Source organism: Bufo gargarizans, chromosome 2 (genome assembly GCF_014858855.1).
Source record: "Bufo gargarizans isolate SCDJY-AF-19 chromosome 2, ASM1485885v1, whole genome shotgun sequence".
In the NCBI taxonomy this organism is placed as follows: domain Eukaryota; kingdom Metazoa; phylum Chordata; class Amphibia; order Anura; family Bufonidae; genus Bufo; species Bufo gargarizans.
In genome coordinates this window covers 269,879,453-269,901,864 of record NC_058081.1, presented here as the reverse complement: position 1 = coordinate 269,901,864, position 22,412 = coordinate 269,879,453, and the positions used below count along the sequence as shown (strand labels likewise).

Here is a 22,412-nt window from a genome sequence, read left to right as displayed (position 1 = left end):
CCTTACTCGAGACTTGTGTACACCAGACGCATTTCGGAGTTGGCAGTGACTCCTTCCTCAGTGGGTCTTAACCATTCAGACCCCGGCGTCTAAACGGACAGTTTTTTCCTTGTTGCGGCATTCTGTTTAATCACCTACAAGAGCGGCCGCAATTGAAATCAACCTATGCTACAACACGTGGGACGCCACGCTTAGCACGAGGGATTGGTCACTCCATCGCTCCAGAACAGTGAGTAGTGTGTATACACACAGGAATACTTAACAGCACACTATCTGATATATGCTGTGAAGGTAACCAACTAAAGGAACGAGACTGTATACTTAACCGTAAAACTACCTGTCAAAGTTGCTATTTATTCACTATCAGTAGAGACATTGCGCATCAAACCAACTTTGCGCATTGGAATTTGTATCAAAGACTTCGTACAAACCTGTATAACCACGATCTCTCACGGCACAGCAACCTATAATTTAGGGAATTCCTATTGTATATAACATCTAGCCCCTACAGATAGTATATCATTTCATATGCTTTTAAGTGAACACATTGTATATTGTATTGTATAGTATCATTGAGGTACCTCACCTGTTTTAATTGTTATTATTTGGTGCAAATAAATAGTATTTAACGTTTTGGCTACAGCTCCATGTGATTATTAGATGCAGGTGTGCCCCTCTTTACATAAACACTTGGGGGAGAATGTTAACCAAATTTATCCTTAAAGGGGTTATCATACAATTGACATTTCTCACCTATCCACAGGACAGATGAGAACTGCCCAATTGCTGTGATCCCACCCTTGGAACCTCCACTGATCACTGCAGCAATAAGAAGGTGTTTATTGGGAGACTGTTCAACCATGCACACTGCCACTCCATTCAAAGTCTATGGGACTCAGATAGCAGAGTACAGTGCTAAGGTATCTCTTTCAGTCCCATAGTCGTTGAATGGAAGGGCCGTGTGCATGCTTGGCCGTCGCTCTATTCTGACTCTTCCATGCTGCACTTGTGCTATGAGGAGGAATGGGGGCTTGGGGCTCAGAACTTGGTTTACATTATTGCAGCAATCCGTCATTAAATATTTTAACAAACAGTTAACTGAAACCAGTAACTGTGACAAACTAGTGGACATCTGCACATAATTTACCAGGGCTATAAAAATGTTTAGCTTTCCTTCTCTAGCTTTTGTATCTCTATGACTGGTATACATGCTTGATGAAATCTGCATGCGATGCACTGATGTTTAAAGAGCCTTTATATCAATCTACGGATGGAGTAGAGTTAACACTCCTGCTTTCTGAGTTGTGTGATATAATCTAAGCAAACACCTTCAATTGCTTTTCAATGGCTTTTGTCTCAAGATAACGCGATTAGTTAAGAAATATGAAAACATGTAAATGAGTTGCTATATGTGCGCAGGTCCCTTGAGTAAAGCGCTCTTGATCTCATGCTGAATATTGCCTGCATTCCGGAAAGATTCTTCTTTTTCTCATCTGCAAATTAACTGGTCAGTGAAACAAGGCTGCCACCATTGCACCTCACTGTGCTGAAATCCACGCTCCTTACTCCTGGGCACCCAGTCCCCCATGAATAGTTCTGTGCCCGCTGAGTCCTGAGCATGTCCTTACTAACCCTTGTTACATACATAATACATACATATAACTGCAATCAGGACAGAAGTGACAGATTCACTTTAATGTCACTTTAGAAAATGAATGTCCTATACTGTATTTTATAGCTGAAGGCCTGTGGTTGGTGTAATTTATTGGAGTAAAAGGCAGGTGACTTACAAGTATGAGATGTACTTAAATGGAATCTGCCATCGTATACCTTCATATCTGTACAAATGAATTGTCAGATGTGCGCTAGTCCCCTGAGTAAAACGTTCTTGCTTCCACCCTGATTGTTGGACGCATTCCAGAGAAACTTTTATTTTCCTTATATACAAATGATTGGATTGGTACAAAGAATATGTTGCCATTGCACCTTGTTGCACTGAAAGCCACACTCCTTACTCCTGGCTACCCTGCCCCCCGCCAGCTTTCAGTGACAGGGCCAGGCAGTGATATTGTCTCGTCTAGCCTTGTATTACAGCGCATGCTCCGTTGCTTCGGGTATGGGCACAGTACAGCCCTGTTGCTTGCCAGAGCTGAAGTGCATTCTGTCCTGATTGCAGTTATATGTATGTATTATGTATGTAACAAGGGTTAGTAAGCACATGCTCAGGACTCAGCGGGCACAGAACTATTCATGTAGTACTGCACCTAATAGGCCCTGGGGGTGGTGATGGATTAACATGTTGTACTGACACAGCTCACTCAAACTACTCCTTTGTAGAAATACAAATTCAACTCTAATGCTGAAACGTAAGTTTTTTCCATGGAAATTTTTACATATCTACATACTGTGCAGTATACAAAAGCTTTGCTTTTTGGTGTGTGCTCACTTTTTTAACTCAAAGGTTTATTCCGGTGTTCAGCTAAGAAAATAGAAAGAATGAAGCAGGTTTATTACACACAGAGCCACATTCCTACACTTGTAGAATTACCTTTCTTTGTCACCCGGTTGCACACTGTACTCCTCTTCAGGGCTTGTCTTCAGCAGCAGCCAATTGAGGTAGCGGACTATCATGCATTATGTGCGATTTCATATAAATCTGACTCTCAGTATGACAAAACGGTCAAACTCACTGAGCACTGGGTTTAATCGGCAATGTTTTAAAAGTGTTTCCAGCTTACACACTAGGTTTACTATATTGACTGTGCTAAAAATTACATGGTGGTAATTACCAGTCCATCTTTGAGGTAGAAAGAGTGGCTAAGAGGTACAGCACATTACATCACAACATTACCCAGGCCCCCTACTTGTATTATTCCATTTTCTCTTCCCATTCCATGACCTCAAAATTGCAATAGTCAGGATCATTGGCAGTATAGTCCCGGGGTATTCTCCAATACGTGACCATTATTGGACCATGCTCCTTAGGCCATTCAGTTACACTATATTGTATTTCAATGGCTTAGAATGGGAAAATGAAACCATGCATTAATGCATTTTAGCAGGGGACCTGTTTAATGACACCCAGGAAGACAATCTACAATGTATGAAGTTCATGGCAAAAAAAAAAAGGATACATGTTCTAATGAAACAGATCTAAAAGGAAATATGAAATTCGTCCAGTCATTGTGTCTGAGGTCAGACAAGCATAAGATTAAGGTTTTACAGTATTCTTCCTTTACATTACATTAAAGGGGTTTAGTAGTTTACAAAAATATTCTTTAGATACGTTTTCAGAAAATGCTGAACCCCCATCAACAACCCATTGACTTAATGAAGAACTGTGTAATGCCTCATTCCTCCATTAGTGCCACTACAGGGCAACTGACCAGAGAATTCCTGCACTAGGACAACCTGTAATGATTTCATTTTATGGCGTCCATTTTACCAGAAAAGGCATAGTTATAACAGACAACCCCTTTAACATTTATAACAAGATATTTGCAGTAAATATTCATTACAAACCTACATGTATCCACAGAATAAAGATATAGTCAGGTTACTACAGTAGGGCATAGCTTGATTTCTAGCATTTAGCCATGAGCTAGTAGCAATAAATACATTCACAGCTCATAGATTAGCTAGATTGATGAAGGGCTTGAGAGAAATACACACAAATAATCCCAACAAATCTGGCCTTCTCATAGAAGACTTGTGTATCTTATTGAAAATCTGTCTGAATTTAGCAGAGCTAAAGATTTGTTTGACATCATGGGTAACAATCACCCAGTAAAACTGACCTTGTATCAGTTATAGTTCCCACAAAATATTTCTGCCTTGTAATACAATGAATTACAAATATACACAATAGTTATCAGATAGGGATCCTCATCCACGTATCCATGAGCAGTAATTGATGAGTCCAGTTACTGTACTGAGAGTTAAATTAAATTCAACCCTAGATTAAAAATTTACCTGAACAAGGTATACTTCGGCCATGTTTGCATTCTTGACAGTAATCAGATATTGTATACAATCTATTAAATAAAGGGAACACTGTATAGATTAATATGAAGACAATCCAACATGGCGTACATTCTTGAAAACATGCTGCAGTCTTAGTAAATAGTACACCATAAGTCTGATCAGCAAGAAAATAATATTCTTTCTTACAGTGTATCCATGTACTATGTACACCGGGGAGACAATCTTGTAAGATAAAAAAAAGGCCACTTATATGGTAGCCAATCACAATTCATCCATTTCAAGGTATGTGTTAAAGCCATTGGCAGTAGTTCTTTGATCAGAAATCCTTGTGTGGTTTGGTGGTATTATGTCCACTGGGTGGCAGCTGTGCTGGGCATCATCATGACTCGGAGGTAGGATTGGTTCTGTTCTGGGATCCTTCTTATCATAGAACAAAGCCCACAACAAGGTGATGGTGAGAATCATAGCTAGAATCTGTGTGACACCAATGGCGATTCCAAGGAACCGTAACACTTGCAGTTGTTTGGTTCCTCTCAGGAAGCTGTACATTTTTCTGCTACAGCCCTACAATGAAATGAACACAGTCAGTCGGTACTGGTGACAGCATATTGGACATGGTATAATTAGCAGTTACTTAGGTAATACAGTTAACAATGAAAATTGACAATTTAGTCAATTCCCCCAATTCCCCTCCCCCCGAATTAAACTCATGGAGGTCAATGGAAGGAAAGAAGTGGAGGGCTGTCTAGCAGAAACTAAGATAGGAGTAAATAACTCCAACAGCATACACCCAAAGTATCCATAAGTTCCAGTTCATCCAGGATAAGCCAAAAAGAATGACATCCACCAAGTTGGCTTGTATCAGCATAGCATTTTTTCACCGTCTAGTATGACATACAGTCGCCCTTGAAAGTTTGTGACCCCTTCAGAATTTTTGTATTTCTGCATAAACATGACCTAAAACTACATCAGATTTTCACAAAAGTCTGAAAAGTAGATAAAAGTTTAGACTTGGTCAATTATTTAATGAGGAAAATAATCCAATATTACAGGACTGTGAAAAATGATGTGAACCTTTAGGATTATCAGACACATTGAGGGTGAAATTAGTCAGATGTTTGCAATGGCAATCAGGTGTGAGTGGGTGGCTTATTTTATTTAAAGAACAGAGATCTATTAAAGCATGATCTTCACAACACATGTTTACGAAAGCATATCATGGCATGAACAAAGAACATTTTTGAGAACCTCAGAAAAAGAGTTGTAGATGATCATCTGGCTGGAAACGGTTACAAAACCATTACTAAAGAGTTTAGACTCAATCAATCCACAGTCAGATTATGTACAAATAAGGGCTGTTTCACACGAGCGGATGCCGTGCGTGACATCCGCTCTGTGAATGACAGCCAAGACCCGATGCGAACTGCAGAGGCACGGAGCATTAACATGACTGATAATGCTCCGTGCCTCTCTGTGACCTCTTTACTACGAAATCACAATGACAACTTTATCTCACTGTGATTTCGTAGTAAAGAGATCACAGAGAGGCACGGAGCATTATCAGTCATGTTAATGCTCCGTGCCTCTTCAGTCTGCATCGGGTCTTGGCTGTCATTCACGGAGCGGATGTAACGCACGGCATACACTCGTGTGAAACAGCCCTAAGAATTCAAGACTATTAAGATCACGCCAAGAGAAACGTAATAGTCTGCAAGGTGACAAAAGAACCCATGTCAACCTCTAAGCTACTGTACTAAAGGTCTTTCTTACATCAGCTACTACTAATGCTCATGAGTCCAACTTCAGGAGGACACTGAACAAAAATAGTGTGCAAGACAGGATTGAATGAGAAATACACTGCTCCCTAAAAAGAACATTGCTGCCCATCTGCAGTTTGCTAAAGATCACCTGGACAAGCCATAAAGTTAAAGTTTTGGAATGGCATAAATGTTGTAGAATGACCTGAAGTGAGCAGTTCTTGGGAGGAAACCCACCAACATAACATAGCTCAATCTGTTTTGTATGGGGGAATGGCCTAGAAAGGCCTCCAAACCAGTATGCAGGACTAATCAACAATTACTGCAAAACATTTAGTTGCAGTTATTGCTGCACAAAGAGGTCACGCCAGATGCTGAAAGCAAAGGTTCACATACATTTGCCACTTACAGACATGTGATATTGGATAATTTTCCTCAATAACAGATGACCAAGTTTAACATTTTTAACTCATTTGTTCGGTTTGGTCATCTATATCTACTTTTGTGAAACATAGAAAATTCTAAAGGGTTCACAAACTTTCAAGCACCACTGTAGCAGTGCGCTATTCCCTGTGAGGCATACAGTATAAAAATGTAAATCACGGACTATGGAGCACATGTATTAAGACTGGCGTTTTAGACGCCAGTCTTAATAAAGGCCCATAGCTGGCAGTGGAGCAACTAAAATTATGAAGAGGCGCATCCAGCGCCAGTTCTAAATTTAAGACTGCTTCCTATCTGTCTTACATTTAGATCATTTTCTACACCTAAAGCAGGCATAAAAAATGATGAATGAGACTTCCCCGCCCAAAATTTTAGACCTGACGAGAGTGGGGCGAAGTCACAGATAGGTTAGGTTGCGCCACCGTCTGTACCTGAAATACACCTAATTTTGCCGTATTTCAGAATAGTAAATGAAAAAAATTTTTTTTTCTTAATGAAGACCGTAATTGATGACATACGTCAGTGTGTGTCTATATAATGGCAGCCTTCCATCAGAGGTGTATGTTTGGATATCCTGTATGATATATACTTCCAACAGAAGGTTCAAATATAAAAGGACCCATACATTGGGGGTAGAATAAACTTTTGTGTGATTATGCTCCACAACTATATTGTATAATATAGCATACAGACTATATCTTTATTTTTTTATAAGCATTACGTTTTTATTGTCAGACATGAGTAAGAACAAATATCCTTTTTTTTTTTATAGTTCTGACACGCAGGTCAGAGAAAAACAAAACAGAAAAGAAAGAAAATAACATGCAATCTTGGCACATCCTGATGTCAGAAATAATTAATACAGCACAAGCAGTGATCCCCGTCATTACACCACTTATTAGTCATGCGTACAGGATAATATAATACAGGAATGGTAAGTGTTTGAGAGAACATACAGGTGTATCAAATGCCACCTTCATCAGTGGTATCAGCAGAAGCTGCATTATATTCTGTCCAGGGAAGCCACCTCTCAGACATAACAGCCCGGTGCTTGGCAGATTTTGCCATAATATTCTCATACTTTCTATGCAGGTCCACCCTGCTGATAACTTCTCCTAGTGTAGGGGATTCAGAAGATTTCCACTTTGAGGCTATACACATTCTTGCGGCAGTACGTACAGTACAGACCAAAAGTTTGGACACACCTTCTCATTCAAAGAGTTTTCTTTATTTTCATGACTATCAAAATTGTAGATTCACACTGAAGGCATCAAAACTATGAATTAACACATGTGGAATTATATACATAACAAAAAAGTGTGAAACAACTGAAAATATGTCATATTCTAGGTTCTTCAAAGTAGCCACCTTTTGCTTTGATTACACTCTTGGCATTCTCTTGATGAGCTTCAAGAGGTAGTCACCTGAAATGGTCTTCCAACAGTCTTGAAGGAGTTCCCAGAGATGCTTAGCACTTGTTGGCCCTTTTGCCTTCACTATGCGGTCCAGCTCACCCCAAACCATCTCGATTGGGTTCAGGTCCGGTGACTGTGGAGGCCAGGTCATCTGGCGCAGCACCCCATCACTCTCCTTCATGGTCAAATAGCCCTTACACAGCCTGGAGATGTGTTTGGGGTCATTGTCCTGTTGAAAAATAAATGATGGTCCAACTAAACGCAAACCGGATGGAATAGCATGCCGCTGCAAGATGCTGTGGTAGCCATGCTGGTTCAGTATGCCTTCAATTTTGAATAAATCCCCAACAATGTCACCAGCAAAGCCCCCCCACACCATCACACCTCCTCCTCCATGCTTCACGGTGGGAACCAGGCATGTAGAGTCCATCCGTTCACCTTTTCTGCGTCGCACAGAGACACGTTGGTTGGAACAAAAGATCTCAAATTTGGACTCATCAGACCAAAGCACAGATTTCCACTGGTCTAATGTCCATTCCTTCTGTTCTTTAGCCCAAACAAGTCTCTTCTGCTTGTTGCCTGTCCTTAGCAGTGGTTTCCTAGCAGATATTCTACCATGAAGGCCTGATTCACACAGTCTCCTCTTAACAGTTGTTTTAGAGATGTGTCTGCTGCTAGAACTCTGTGTGGCATTGACCTGGTCTCTAATCTGAGCTGCTGTTAACCTGCGATTTCTGAGGCTGGTGACTCGGATGAACTTATCCTCCACAGCAGAGGTGACTCTTGGTCTTCCTTTCCTGGGGCAGTCCGCATGTGAGCCAGTTTCTTTGTAGCGCTTGATGGTTTTTGTGACTGCACTTGGGGACACTTTCAAAGTTTTCCCAATTTTTCAGACTGACTGACCTTCATTTCTTAAAGTAATGATGGCCACTCGTTTTTCTTTACTTAGCTGCTTTTTTCTTGCCATAATACAAATTATAACAGTCTATTCAGTAGGACTATCAGCTGTGTATCCACCTGACTTCACAACGCAACTGATGGCCCCAACCCCATTTATAAGGCAAGAAATCCCACTTATTAAACCTGACAGGGCACACCTGTGAAGTGAAAACCATTTCAGGGGACTACCTCTTGAAGCTCATCAAGAAAATGCCAAGAGTGTGCAAAGCAGTAATCAAAGCAAAAGGTGGCTACTTTGAAGAACCTAGAATATGACATATATTTTTAGTTGTTTCACACTTTTTTGTTATGTATATAATTCCACATGTGATAATTCATAGTTTTGATGCCTTCAGTGTGAATCTACAATTTTGATAGTCATGAAAATAAAGAAAACTCTTTGAATGAGAAGGTGTGTCCAAACTTTTGGTCTGTACTGTATGTGTGCTATTATCCATCTGACAGGGTGGGGAATATCAAATAACCCTATATGTGGTAGAGCCAGCGCTGGATCTAGTGGACTATAGATAACGCGGGAGAGCAGTTGGAAGACTTCCCTCCAAAAGGGGAGAATACTAGGGCATGTCCACCAGGTGTGAAATAAAGTACCAATACCAGAACAGTGTTTCCAACATGTATTGGAGTAGCCTGCTATACAATGAGCCAATCTGTCTGGTTTAAGGTACCAGCGCAATTGTACCTTCTTGACTTGCTCTATATGGTTGACACAAAGAGAGGTACAAGTTAACCACTTACACGCCTGTCTCCATTGCTCTATGGTAAAATTAGCTTGAAGGTCTTGCTCCCATTTTAGCATAAAGGGGAGTTTCTTATCCTTGTGTGGTTGGTTTATAAAGCGATATAACGGAGAGAGGCCTTGGAAAGTCCGGTCTGACGTATAAAAGGCCTGTGTACCGTCTGGCCAGGGGCAGAGTTAGTAGTCAAGAAATGCCTAATCTGCAGGTATTGGTAGAAAGAGGATTTGGGAAGATTAAATAAAGTTCTAAGTTTTTCAAAGGGCAAAAGTATTTCCCCTTCATAAAGTAGGTGCATTGTTTTTAATCATCTCCTTTCCCACCCTAGTAAAGACAATCCCGGTATATGGGGTTCTAGGCATCTAATGTATGGCAATTCAAAGGTTATGATCATTCTTTTTCGAGACGCAAGGAAACTCTTCCAGATGTTAAAGGAATAATATACAGTGGTTAGGGGGCAAGTTTTCTGCACAGGGTGGAGGTATGAAGCTTCAGCATATATTCTGAGAGGGGCCCGCCCGATCAGGGCATTCTCAATCTGGACCAATTTATGTGTTGGAGATAGATTGAACCACTCTCTCATGGCATCAAGAGCGACTGCCCTATAGTATGCGCTAATACTGGGTACACTCATCCCACCCATTAAGAAAGGGTAGTAAAGCACCTTTTGGGCTACCCTAGGGTGTTTATTCCCCCATATAAATTGCATCAGGAGATTCTGCATTTCAATAAGGGAAGATTTGTTCACAGGTAAGGGTATACATCTAAGCATATACAATATCTTCGGCAGAAATATCATCTTACATATATGAATACGGGCTACCCAAGAGAGCTCTAGACGTGAGATCCTGCTGATTTCAGGTTTGAGAGTATTAAGTAGTAGTTGTATATTGTGAGACACCACTGTTGTGACTGGAAAACATAGTGTGATGCCCAAAAAGGGAACACCATCTGGGGACCACACAAAAGGCTATTTAGTAGACAAGTGTTGGACAGTGTGAGGTTCCAGCAATATTGGAAGCACCAGAGACTTGGAGGAGTTGAGTTTATAATAAGACACCTGAGAGAAATGAGTGAGAACGTCCAAAAGGGCAGGGAAGGAAGTATCTAGTTTCGTACATGAGACAATAACAACATCATCTGCATATAAGCCAATAGTGTGATTAGTGTTACTCATTTGAACTCCCATAACATTGGGGTGAGATCTTATGGCCTCCGCCAAGGGTTCCATCACCAGAGCGAAGATGACGGATAACCTTGCTAATTCGGAAAGGAGAGGACAGAAACCCTGAGGCATGTACTCTAGCCACTGGATTGGAGTATAGAGCCAGTTTGTACTGGAGGTGTGGCTAACCCCTCAGTCGTGCACTCCTGACCAGCTCGTCTGCCCCATAGGCTGATTTTAATTAGTGTGAGTATATAGCTTAGCCTGCTCTCCCTCATTCACTGGAAGCCATTTGGCACCAGGAGAGATATAGTTGTGGACTCTCATTGCATTCTTTGGTGGCCATTTGGCACCAGGAGTGGTGTGGAGTTGGCCCGGCATGCATGTTGGTATCGGCATTCCTTGGATATAATGGAGGCCATTTTGGCACCAAAGATGAAAAAAATTAAAGCAGGCCCAGCATGCATGTGGAACCTACACTCCCTGAATTGTATGGTAGCCGTCATGGCACATAACAGGTAGAATTTAGTGTTAGGAACCCGTCTTACAGAGATTGCCTAGACATGCGGCAGACGGGCTCAAATAATTTTGTACAAAATGATTTGCCAAGCATCTCTAATTTATAAGTATAGCACTAGCAATTATTATGCATTGTTGCACTTTATTTGGTTTGCAGAGAGCTGTTGCATTGCATGTTTTGTTTTACAGTGTTGTTCTCAGCCATAGCAATGTGCCCCTGCGCATTGGGATGTGCTGACTGACCCCCATTTTCTTTATAGAGCCAGAATAGACTGCAATATAGGGCCAGCAAATCCATTATTAAGAACAGCCTCCAGCAACCCCCAGTGCACCCTGTCAAAGGCTTTTTCAGCATCTAGGGAGAGAACTACACCAGGGGTCCTGGAGATCTGCATAACCTGCAAGAGATGCAGCAGCAGTCTCGTACCATCTCAGTTCTGCATGCCAGCTACAAAGCCTACTTGATCCGAATTCACCAGGTCGGGTATAATTTGTTGGAGGCTAGATGCTAGCATCTTAGCATCTAACTTGAGGTCAAAATTTAACGAAGCTATAGGCCTAAATTTTCAGGTTTGTTGGGGGGTTTTACCTGCTTTGGGCAGAGTAGTTATTGGCGCGGAGAGGTGAATAGAGTCGATCGTACCAGCCATCTGCCATGCCTGGAATAAACTTAGCAAATATGGGGTTATTTCAACAAAAAATAGCTTATAATAATCATTAGGGAGACCATCAGGTCCTGGGGCATTTTATGCTTTTAATGCTGTGGCTAATTTCTTGTCTGGTGAATGGGGCGTTCAAACCGGATAGCTGCTCCTCTGACAATTTGGGAAGATTTTTTTCCAGCTAAGGCTTCGTTCACACCAGCGTTCAGCCTTTCTGTTCTCCTGCTCCATTATAGGAGCAGGAGAACGGAAAGGACGGATTGGGCACATAACTGAGCCAAGCGGAGCCTACAGACCCCATAGACTATAATGGGGTCCGTTAGGTTTACGCTCAGAAGATAATTTTGGAGCGGAGACAAAAGTCCTGCATGTACTACTTTCGTCTCCGCTCCAAAATCATCTTCTGAGCGTAAACCTAACGGACCCCATTATAGTCTATGGGGTCTGTAGGCTGCGTTCGCCTCAGTTATGTGCCCAATCTGTCCTTTCCATTCTCCTGCTCCTATAACGGAGCAGGAGAACGGAAAGGCTGAACGCTGATGTGAACTCAGCCTAAGAAGGAAGTAATATATTCCTCTGTGGGTTGAGTTACCGTATTATCATCTTTTAAGTTGTACAATTTAGAGTAATAGGACGCAAGGGCCTCAGCAATATCTCTAGGGTCTGTAATCTGGTTGTCTGGATTCCTTTCTAAATATGCAATTTTAGCCCTGGCCATCATTTGTTTAACTCTACGGGACAATAACGCACTGGCTCTGTCTCCCATAGCATAGTATTTAGCCCTGCAGTGGGTTAGATTGTTCTCATAATTATAAAGTAGAAGTGTGAGTAGTTCATTCCATGCCTGAAGGAGCTGGGATGAGTGTGTGAGAGTTGGTTGCGTTTTGTTTTCAAACTCCAAGTCCCTGATGCGGTCCATCGCCTCCTTAAGTTCTTTTTCTATTTTGTGTTTAGCTACGGAGGCAGCCTGCAAAAACAAACCTCTGACAAAACGCCTTGTGTGCGCCCCATAGGGTGACATCTGAGACTTCCAAATTGTCATTGATCGAGAAATAACTGTAGAGATCTTATCAACCACCTGTTGAGATTTCAACAGGCAAGGGTTGAGGCACCAGGGGTAGTGTGGAGCACGGGGACTCCTGTCATCCAGCACAAGAGTGACCGGGGCATGATCTGACCATGTTACTAGGGCAATAGAGGATTGCAGGCAAGAGGGCAGGATAAGAGTATCAGCTAAAAAATAATCAATATATGAAAAAGAATTGGGTCAAGGAGTGAAAAATCTCTCTCATTTGCGTGCTGATATCTCCAAACATCATGGAGATCTTCCTCTAATAATAATGTATGTAAATCCTCTCTCTGCATAACAGCCTCCGAAGAGCAATCCAATTGCCTAGAGACAGGGATATTAAAGTCTCCACATACAACACCCCCCCCCCCCCCCCTTTGCGATCAGCCTCGCCTTCCGCAGCACAGAGTGAACAAATGCGCATGGTAAGCGGTTAGGTGCATAGATGTTGACCAGAGTGAACAAAAAGCCGTTAATAGTGCATACTAATACAGTGAATCTCCCTCCTGGGTCCACCTGCTCACATATAACAGACAGAGTCAGTGAGCTTCTAATAAGAATACAAACTCTGGCTTTTTTGGTTGCAGCTGTAGCATGCTTTATATATGAGAAGTCTCTATGTGATAGTCGCGAGCAATTCCTCTAACAAATGGGTTTTCTGAATGCAAGCAATATCACACCGAGACATAGGCTACTTTCACACTGGCGCTTTGGCTTTCCGTTTGAGAGATCCGTTCAGGGCTCTCACAAGCGGTCCAAAACGGATCAGTTTTGCCCTAATGCATTCTGAATGGAAAAGGATCCGCTCAGAATGCATCAGTTTGCCTCCGTTCCGTCTCCATTAGGCTTTGGAGGCGGACACCAAAACGCTGCTTGCAGCGTTTTGGTGTCCGTCTGACGAAACTGAGCCAAACAGATCCGTTCTGACACACAATGTAAATTAATGGGGACAGATCTGTTTTTCTATGACACAATAGAAAACGGATCCGTCTTACATTGACTTTCAATGGTGTTCAAGACGGATCCGTCTTGGCTATGTTAAAGATAATACAAACGGATCCATTCTGAATGGATGCAGACGGTCGTACTATCTGAACGGATCAGTCTGTGCAGATCCATGACGGATCTGCACCAAATGCGAGTGTGAAAGTAGCCTTAGCCAGTTCTCTCCATAGCATGGACCTCTTATATGGAGAATTTAAGCCCCTGACATTCAGGGATACAATCTTCACCACCATTGCAAGACATAATTAACATTGGGAAGTTGCAGTGTTCTGAGGGAGCACAAGCAACGATCCAACATGAGTAAGATATGGCCATGAATATACCAAGAGCTGACATAAAATAAAATAAAAGGAAATTAAAGGGAAAGATGAAGATTAAACAACAAAAAACAAAGCCAGTGAAATCACTAGCAGTAACTTGAGGAATGTGCACAGTGGAGGACACTGCGAACATTAGAAGAGCTGGGACTTATGTCCTAGAGGAACATCATGAGGAACCTGGATAAGCGACTGGAGCCAGGTCACCAACCAGTCCTGTGTAATCTTCTCCGCTGGTCGTGTCGATTGCAGAGAATCCGGGACTTCGAATAGAAGAAGCCATTTCCACAGTAGGGCTTCTGCTTGAGTCGGAGTGAAGCAGGTCAGAGTAGAGCCATCTTTGGTAATCACCAGCTTCATCGGGAATCCCCATTTGTAGGGAATAGCTTTGTTTCTTAGAACTTGGGTGACAGGTGCGAACTCCCTCCTCTTCGCCAAGGTGGCTGCTGACCGATCTGGGTATACCGCTAGCTCCTTATACGCGTCTGATATAGCTGGTTTATGGTGTAGTTGGGAAAGGAAGGCCTCCTTGGTTCTGTAGAAATAGAGCCTGGCCAGCGTGTCACGTGGCAGTTTAGGATTAAGCTGCTTGGGCCTTGGCACCCGCTGGATTCTGTCCACTAGATGGTCCATTTCAGGTAGATCCGGTAAAACATCCCTGAGGAACCCAGTAAAAAATTCCCACAATTGAGAGTCGTGTATATTCTCTGGGATCCCCCGACACGTATATTGTTTCTCCTAGACCCATCTTCAAGGTCGTATAACTTGTTCTTCATGCAGGAAAAATCCTCCTCTAGCTCATAGTGAGCATCTATTAAGGTGTTATGAGAAGTGGCATACTCCGTCATCTTGGATTCCATATGCGTGGTGCTGTCTCCCCGATTTCTGATATTTCCCGCTTTAGGTCACTTTATATGGCTTTAAAGTCCCCCAATAGGGGGGTGCGGAGGGCATTCAGCATAGATTGCATATTCTGCTTTGTAAGCACGCATTTTGATATCTCACCCTCCGGCGTCTCACAGATGTTCTGCGTGGTCTCCACCCGAGGAGAGAGGAGAGGAGGCCTGCTCAAATGGTGATCAGCTTCCCGGATCTGGAGCGGGAGAGGAGCCTTTAGCATAAAAACTCTGTACGTTTTGATGGAGGGCCCCTTTTAACCACTTTACTGCGAGGCATTGTAGTTGGGCCGTCAGGCAGTGCTGATTCCAGCCAGGGTTGCCGCTTTGAGCCGCTTATTTAATGTTCCTCAGACGGAGCTCCCTCTTCACACAGCTGGCGCCATCAGCGGTCAGGCCACGCCAGCCAGCATACAGTCTTTCAATGCTGTTGAAAGAAAACATTTGGGAGGTGGAGGGCACCTTGCTGAAAGTATATTGTGCATTGCTGCTGTTCCCGGATTGATGTAACGCATTTTGCATTATGACGACTAAATATCCAACTGAATAATAAAATGTGCCATGTAGCTGTAACCTAAGGGCCAAAGTAGCCTAAAATTGTAATATAGTAAACTCTTATTTCCTCATTAATCTTTTATACAGTGGCTAGTAAAAACTATTTTTCAGCCTCCTTGTTATGGCAGCGAAGATGTAACCTTCCAGCAATATAAATAATCTAATTACATAGAGAACCTTAGGAACTCTCACATGATACCCACATATACAGGATATAAAATAATTGTGTAGTGTAATAAGCGCAGATTAAACACAGAATACATCACACAAACTACAGGACAATTTTATTTCAATATTTGTAGGAAAAAACAATAAACACTGAATTATCTCCATTTATGAATACTGGCCTATAAAAGGCCATAAGGGATATCACTGCAACAATTCGAATATTAAATTCAAGCCTGCAAAATCTTGTTTCCGAACAAGCAGTAAGAACTAAGCTCCAAGACTTCTGCCAGGCATGGATTTTCTATATTACTGCCATTATTCTATTATCCTATAAAGTCAGAGCTGCAAAGAATCTAGATACCTTATTGTATTGTAAATCTAAGCGTGTCACCCATTTGTCTGTAGTATATAAACACATAAGTATGGTAAATCTGCATTGTCTTGTCGTATCACGTTTCCAACATCATAACGCGCGCAGGACTTTTGTAGTCCTATCTATAATTAGATCTGAACATTCTCAGATGAGTGTACTATATGTAGCATCATTTCTTCTATCCTCAAGTGTATCTAGAATTGCTAATAAAGCTGAAATCACAAACTGCAGAAATGTGCAGGACTGTTCCTACAACCGAGAAGATAATTAGCCAAAGTGCCATTTCCACAGTACACTGCTGCATTAAAAACCTTTGTTTCTCTTAAGGGATGCACAGAAACGATATATGTACATTTACAAGGTGAGGCAACTGGTGTAGAAAATTTCTAGAAAATGGACTTCCAATATGTGAAAATATTAATTGGGAGGGAGGCTGCATTATTTTGTGAAATAAAGGTTTTAGGTTGCCATTTTGAAATTCACCATACTGAATTCAGCTCATGTTTTTCCAATGGGAAGGGAGTTATGTGATATATCAGTCTTGGATAGAAACCCACTGGAAGTGTAAGGCCTCTTTCACACGAGCGTGGAGGATTGGCTCCGGATGCGTTCAGTGAAACTCGCGCCATTTTGCAAGAAAGTTCTGTCAGTTTTGTCTGCTTTCACGCTCGCGTTTTGGCTTTCCATTTGGGAGATCTGTTCAGGGCTCTCAAAAGCGGCCCAAAACGGAACGGATCAGTTTTGCCCTAATGCATTCTGTATGGAAAAGGATCCGCTCAGAATGCATCAGTTTGGCTCTGCTCAGTCTTCATTCCGCTTTGGAGACGTACATCAAATCACTGCTTGCGTCTGATGAAACTGAGCCAAACGGATCCGTACTGGCACACAATGTAAGTCAATGGGGACGGATCCGTTTTCTATGATACAATCTTGCACAATAGAAAACTGATCTGTCCCCATTGACTTTTAATGGTGTTTAAGACGGATCCGTCTTGGCTATGTTAAAAATAATACAAATGGATCCATTCTGAACGGATGCAGACAGTTGTATTATCTAAACGGAGCCACCCATGACGGATCCGCACAAAACGCGAGTGTGAAAGTAGCCTTACAAACAACATCTCTTAGCAACCATCAGTGAAAAACGCATTGCATCCGCACTTGCTTGTGTTTTTGACTGAAGCCCCTTTCATTTCTATGGGGCCAGGGCTGCGCGAAAAACGCAGATTACAGAACATGCTGCGTTTTTCACGCAACGCAGAGCTGATGCGTGGAAAAAAAACCGCTCATTTACACAGACCCATTGAAATGAATGGGTAAGGACTCAGTGCAGGTGCTATGAGTTCACTTCATCAATCTTTAACTGTTTAGGTTATTAAGCTAGGTCAAAATTTCCTAAAATACTTTCCATGGCGTGTTCTGAGTCCACCGTTCTGCCAGATGTACATGGTTAAACGTTTTATCCAGTCTTCATGAACACACTGAACAACAGGTGATACTTCACACCACTGTAAGATTTGCCATTTCAGGTGAGGTATATTAGGCTCACCTGATGTGGCATTTCTAAGAAGAGAAGTACTAGAGAACATTTAGTAAATCACCTGGACTTCTAGAAAAAACGACAACAGTAGCAGTTGCGGGGGTCCTTCATACGTCTGGCAGTTATGCTGAACACCATTTATTCGATACATTACTCCAGATAACCAGTGAAACTGCAGTGGCATATTACATATATTGTTTTTACTGGTTTTATTTTTTCCATTTTATTTATTTATTATAACTTATAAGTCCTATCTCATATCTCCTGACATGTCAGTTTTAGTAACTACTTGCATTCCTTATGTAATAACAATTCTGGTGCATCTATTCTTATGGCTCTATGTTGTGCTATTCCAGTATTATTCCTGCTAGAAGTTTACAAATAATTTGCCAGCAGTCTGCAGTAAAGGTACTACTGGGTGTTACCAATAGTGGATGTGTCTGACTCTGTCCAATCAGTGCTGCTGGTCTCAGACTGTGCAGGTACACACCCCCAACTGGTAACACCCATCTGTACCTTTACTGTAAGCTGCTGGCAATTCATTCATAACTTCTACTGGTAGTAGAAATAATAAAGGAATGGCACAACATAGAGACATAAGAATAGATGCTCCAGAATTGTTATTACAGAGGGAATGCATGAAGCTATTAAAACAGGCATGTCAGGAGCGGGGACAGGTCCTCTTTAATGACTGGGAAAATTAAGTTAAAGGATATATCAAAAACATAAATCATAGTGGGCAAAAATATGTTACAATAGTTAACAATGAACGAGAAAGATTAACATATCTCAATCTAAAATATTTACAAAGACTTCCTTGACCTGTAATACAAAGTACACACAGGTTTTGCACAATTTAATATTATTGCGCATTAAAGGCGCACCACGACCTATATGTGAATATACTATGTATTTCTTTTCTGGATATAATATTTTTAAGTCTTTCCATGTATCCTACTTCTTGCCCTGACTTTAACATCTTCATTTGTTCGCACTTTTAGCATGGTAAACAGTCTCGCTTAACTTTCTCATTTAGACCATTCCCTCCAAACTAGAGAAGGAAGGGGATGTGTTACTCAATTAGAGCGACACACACCACACTGATTAGTATACTGATCTTTTGTGACATCTTTATCTAGGACTATCAAGAGATCAATAGAGCTGGCATACTGTTATCCAAATTCTACAATCTACTATTATATTAGCAGATAACATAAGTTCCACTCACAGCAGCAGCACTGACATGGATTAGTTAGAAGTACAGAAGGACAATACTTTGCATTTAATTTTCAATGGCATAGTACTTCCAAAATGAAAAACAGCTAAATATTCACAAAACAATTGTTTCCCATGAATAAGGAGTTTAAAAATACTCCCTTCTGATAAAAGTGTCCCTTTAAATACCATGCATTAACATTTTCACATTATTTTACTATGCCTCCGAAGCTGTGTTTTTCACTTCTAACTACTGTAGGTTCTATCACACAGCATTTGCCACTAAGACATCTGAGCAATTCATTCTTGTTCTGGTCTACATTTTCAACCCTTGGAACACAGTAGGAATTTGATGAATTGCTGCTGAATTGAAGACTAATCCCAAGGGAGTTATCATAAGCCTGCTTAGTATTGGTGTGAGGGTGTCCATTATTTGCTTTGTAGTTTTGTGCCTCTGGGGAATACTGCTATTTTTATACTGTTTCCCAATAGCAGGCTCTGGAAACTTGATTATATTTTCACTTAACTTCACAGTAAGTAAGATTCATCTATGTGTAAATGCCGTAAATCGTATGAAACATTGGTTATATACAATAACCTAAAAATTACAGACATTTAAAATTAAAATCAACAGAAAATAAACCACAGTAAAATATATTTCAAGGAGTTGTGCACCTTTGTGGGGGTTTTGGCAAACCTCTCCTCCTTCCTGGGCAGACCTGTGAAAGAAAGCATACTTAGCTGCTTCCTGACGCTGGCTCCCCCTTTGCTCTACAGCCTCGGCTGCTCTGCTGGCTCTCTGGATGTAAACGTCCTATTTGATGCTACCGCAACCAATAATGGCCGCAGCAGTGACCCGCTCTCCTTCTGTCACATGACCATTTGTGGCGTCATCAAACAGGCAAGTATGCTTATCTTTACAGGTCTGCCACTCCTCTCCAAAAGGTGCAAAACCCCTCTAATGTAATTAGGTGCAGGTAATCCAGTTCTAATGTAGACTAAACGTGAGTTCAGATGTGGCGGACTCTTGGTGCAGAATCAGCAGAGAGATACTGTACATGTGGAATTGTTAGTTGCAACTGCCAACCACATGTAGCGGATAAATTCAACATGAAAAGCTTTAGTTGTTTGTAATCCTTATGACTACACCTTGTTCTTGATGTCCTGGCTGATCTAAAATAGTATTTTATGCAAGTATCTGCAATAATATTCAATATCATGCAATATATAATAAACATGTGGAGAAAACATACAAAGAGAACAATAGCAGTACATACTAAGGAAAAGTACATGACTAGGTGCAGCACAACACTCTATAGTACTTTACTTCTATGCCCTGGGTACAGGGGTACAAAACCTTTGTCTAGCGATGCTATTCTGTGCTGCCCCGACCATCTACACAGAGAAATGTTTGTCTGTGTGCTGCGGATTGTGTGTACTTTCTATGTCAGAGAGATAAGGTGTAGCACATACGTGTAGCTCACGATCAGTGACAGCGAGTACTAATGGTGCACTGTGTAGCCATCTCTGGGTCACTTTATATTAAGAATCGGGTCCAGAAAAACTAAATATGAGTTAGATAGGAGGCAGTCCATGCATGCGGCTCTCTCCATTGTTGTTTATGGAAGATGTGTAAAGCTTATGATATTCAATACACAGATAGAGCATGCATGTACAATCTCTTCTTCTCCTGGGTAGCAAATGGAAGAGGACGCTCCTACAAGTGGAATCTGCATTTCTGATAAGCCATAAACTTCTTAGAGGGTAATACCCCTTTAAGATGTATTGCAGTCCTTTGGGAGTTGTTCAATATGACAATGTGGCACTAGGACCAGAAATGATTGCGTACCTGTAACCACACAAAAAGATCACAATTCCCAGTATGTCTCTACAATCTATTACCTACTTACAGGGGTTGGCCCATGAAAAATAATGTACAGTTGTCAAAGCAGAACCTGGATCTGATAGTTTTGTGATTGTATGAAATTAAAAGTTCAATGAAATTGATCAAATATATCACCACCCGCTGTTGGTCCTTTAAGCGCACATGCTCAGTCCATTCTTTCAATTGCCACCAGCTGCAGCAGACAGGACATGCTCCTGAGAAAAGCCTCATCCCTGAACTGTCAGATCTCTGGATCAATGTGACCTACCGGGCTGGTTCTAGTTTTGTTACAAAGAGAACATCATGTTCTATGATGTCTCATTTTTATTTTTTCCCATTAATCATGGCATATCTGGATTTATACAGTACCTACTTTCTGGTTGCACTAGTTATTTTACAAGTTAACAGTGCTCCAGACAGAAAAAAAAAAAATACCTAGTAGCCATTCGCTCCTAAAAAAAATTTAGGAGCCAAATTAAATTTTTAGTTACCGAATCAAAATTTTGGTATCGTGAAAACGCTCAGATCGGCGTAGGGTTGTTTCGATACCGAAATTTTGATTCGCTTTCGTCACCATAAAAAAGTATTGCGATGCTCAATACCAGGCAAAAAAAAAACACCAAAAAAAGCCGCATGCATTTTATGAAACGTTCGGCCCATAATAGAACAGTCCTATCCTATTTTTTGGGGTGACCGCATGTTACGGCGCTCACCGCATAGGAGATATTTTTTTATAATTTAATAGTTTGGACTTTTCGGACGCAGCGCTATGTAATATGTTTATTTATTTATTGTTTATATATTTTATATTTAAAATTGGGAAAGGGGGATTTAAACTTAATATTTTAGGGTACTTTCACACTAGTGTTTTTCTTTTCCGGCACTGAGTTCCATCCTAGGGGCTCAATACCGGAAAATAACTGATCAGTTTTATCCTAATGCATTCTGAATGGAGAGAAATCCGTTCAGGATGCATCAGGATGTCTTCAGTTCAGTCATTTTGACTGATCAGGCAAAAGATAAAACCGTAGCATGCTACGGTTTTATCTTTGGCAAAAAAAACTGAAGACTTGTCTGAATTACGTTCGCATCCATGTGTAAAATGATACAAGACGGATCCGTATCCGGATGCGTCTCACAAATGCTTTCAGTCACATCCAGATTGGCGGATCCGGCGGGTAGTTCAGACGACGGAACTGCTTGCCGGATCACACTGCCGCAAGTGTGAAAGTAGCCTTAGTGTTTTTTTTTTTTACTATTAGCCCCCTTAGGGCTGCTTCACACGAGCGGATGCCGTGCGTGACATCCGCTCCGTGAATGACAGCCAAGACCCGATGCGGACAGCAGAAGCACGGAGCACTAACATGACTGATAATGCTCCGTGCCTCTCTGTGATCTCTTTACTACGAAATCACAGTGACAACTTTACGTCACCTGTGGTGACGTCACATCATATGATCCAATCACATGGTCCATCACCATGGTGATGAACCATGTGATTGGACCATGTGATGAGCACAGTGACGTCATCAAAGTTTCTATTCCTGTGCACAGCAAAGAAGAAGACAGAAGAGAAGCCGGCTGCATGATCAAGTGGATTAAGGTGAGTTAATATTTTTTTTTTAACCCCTCCAGCCCTATTGTACTAAGCATTCTGTATTAGGAATGCTATTATTTTCCCTTATACCCATGTTATAAGGGAAAATATTAAAATCTACAGAATACCTAACCCAAACCTGAACTTCTGTG

At 41.4% G+C, this 22,412-nt stretch overlaps 1 protein-coding gene across 1 annotated transcript in view; it reads right to left on the bottom strand.

Moving 5' to 3' along the window:
- Positions 1–668: 668 nt before the first annotated feature.
- Positions 669–22,412, bottom strand: part of TSPAN12 (tetraspanin 12) — a 221,132-nt gene continuing 199,388 nt past the window's right edge. Inside the window, exon 8 of the mRNA XM_044276988.1 lies at positions 669–4,548. Within this exon, the coding sequence (XP_044132923.1) occupies positions 4,246–4,548 (303 nt within the window). The 3' untranslated portion in view covers positions 669–4,245. The remainder of the gene's footprint in view (positions 4,549–22,412) is intronic.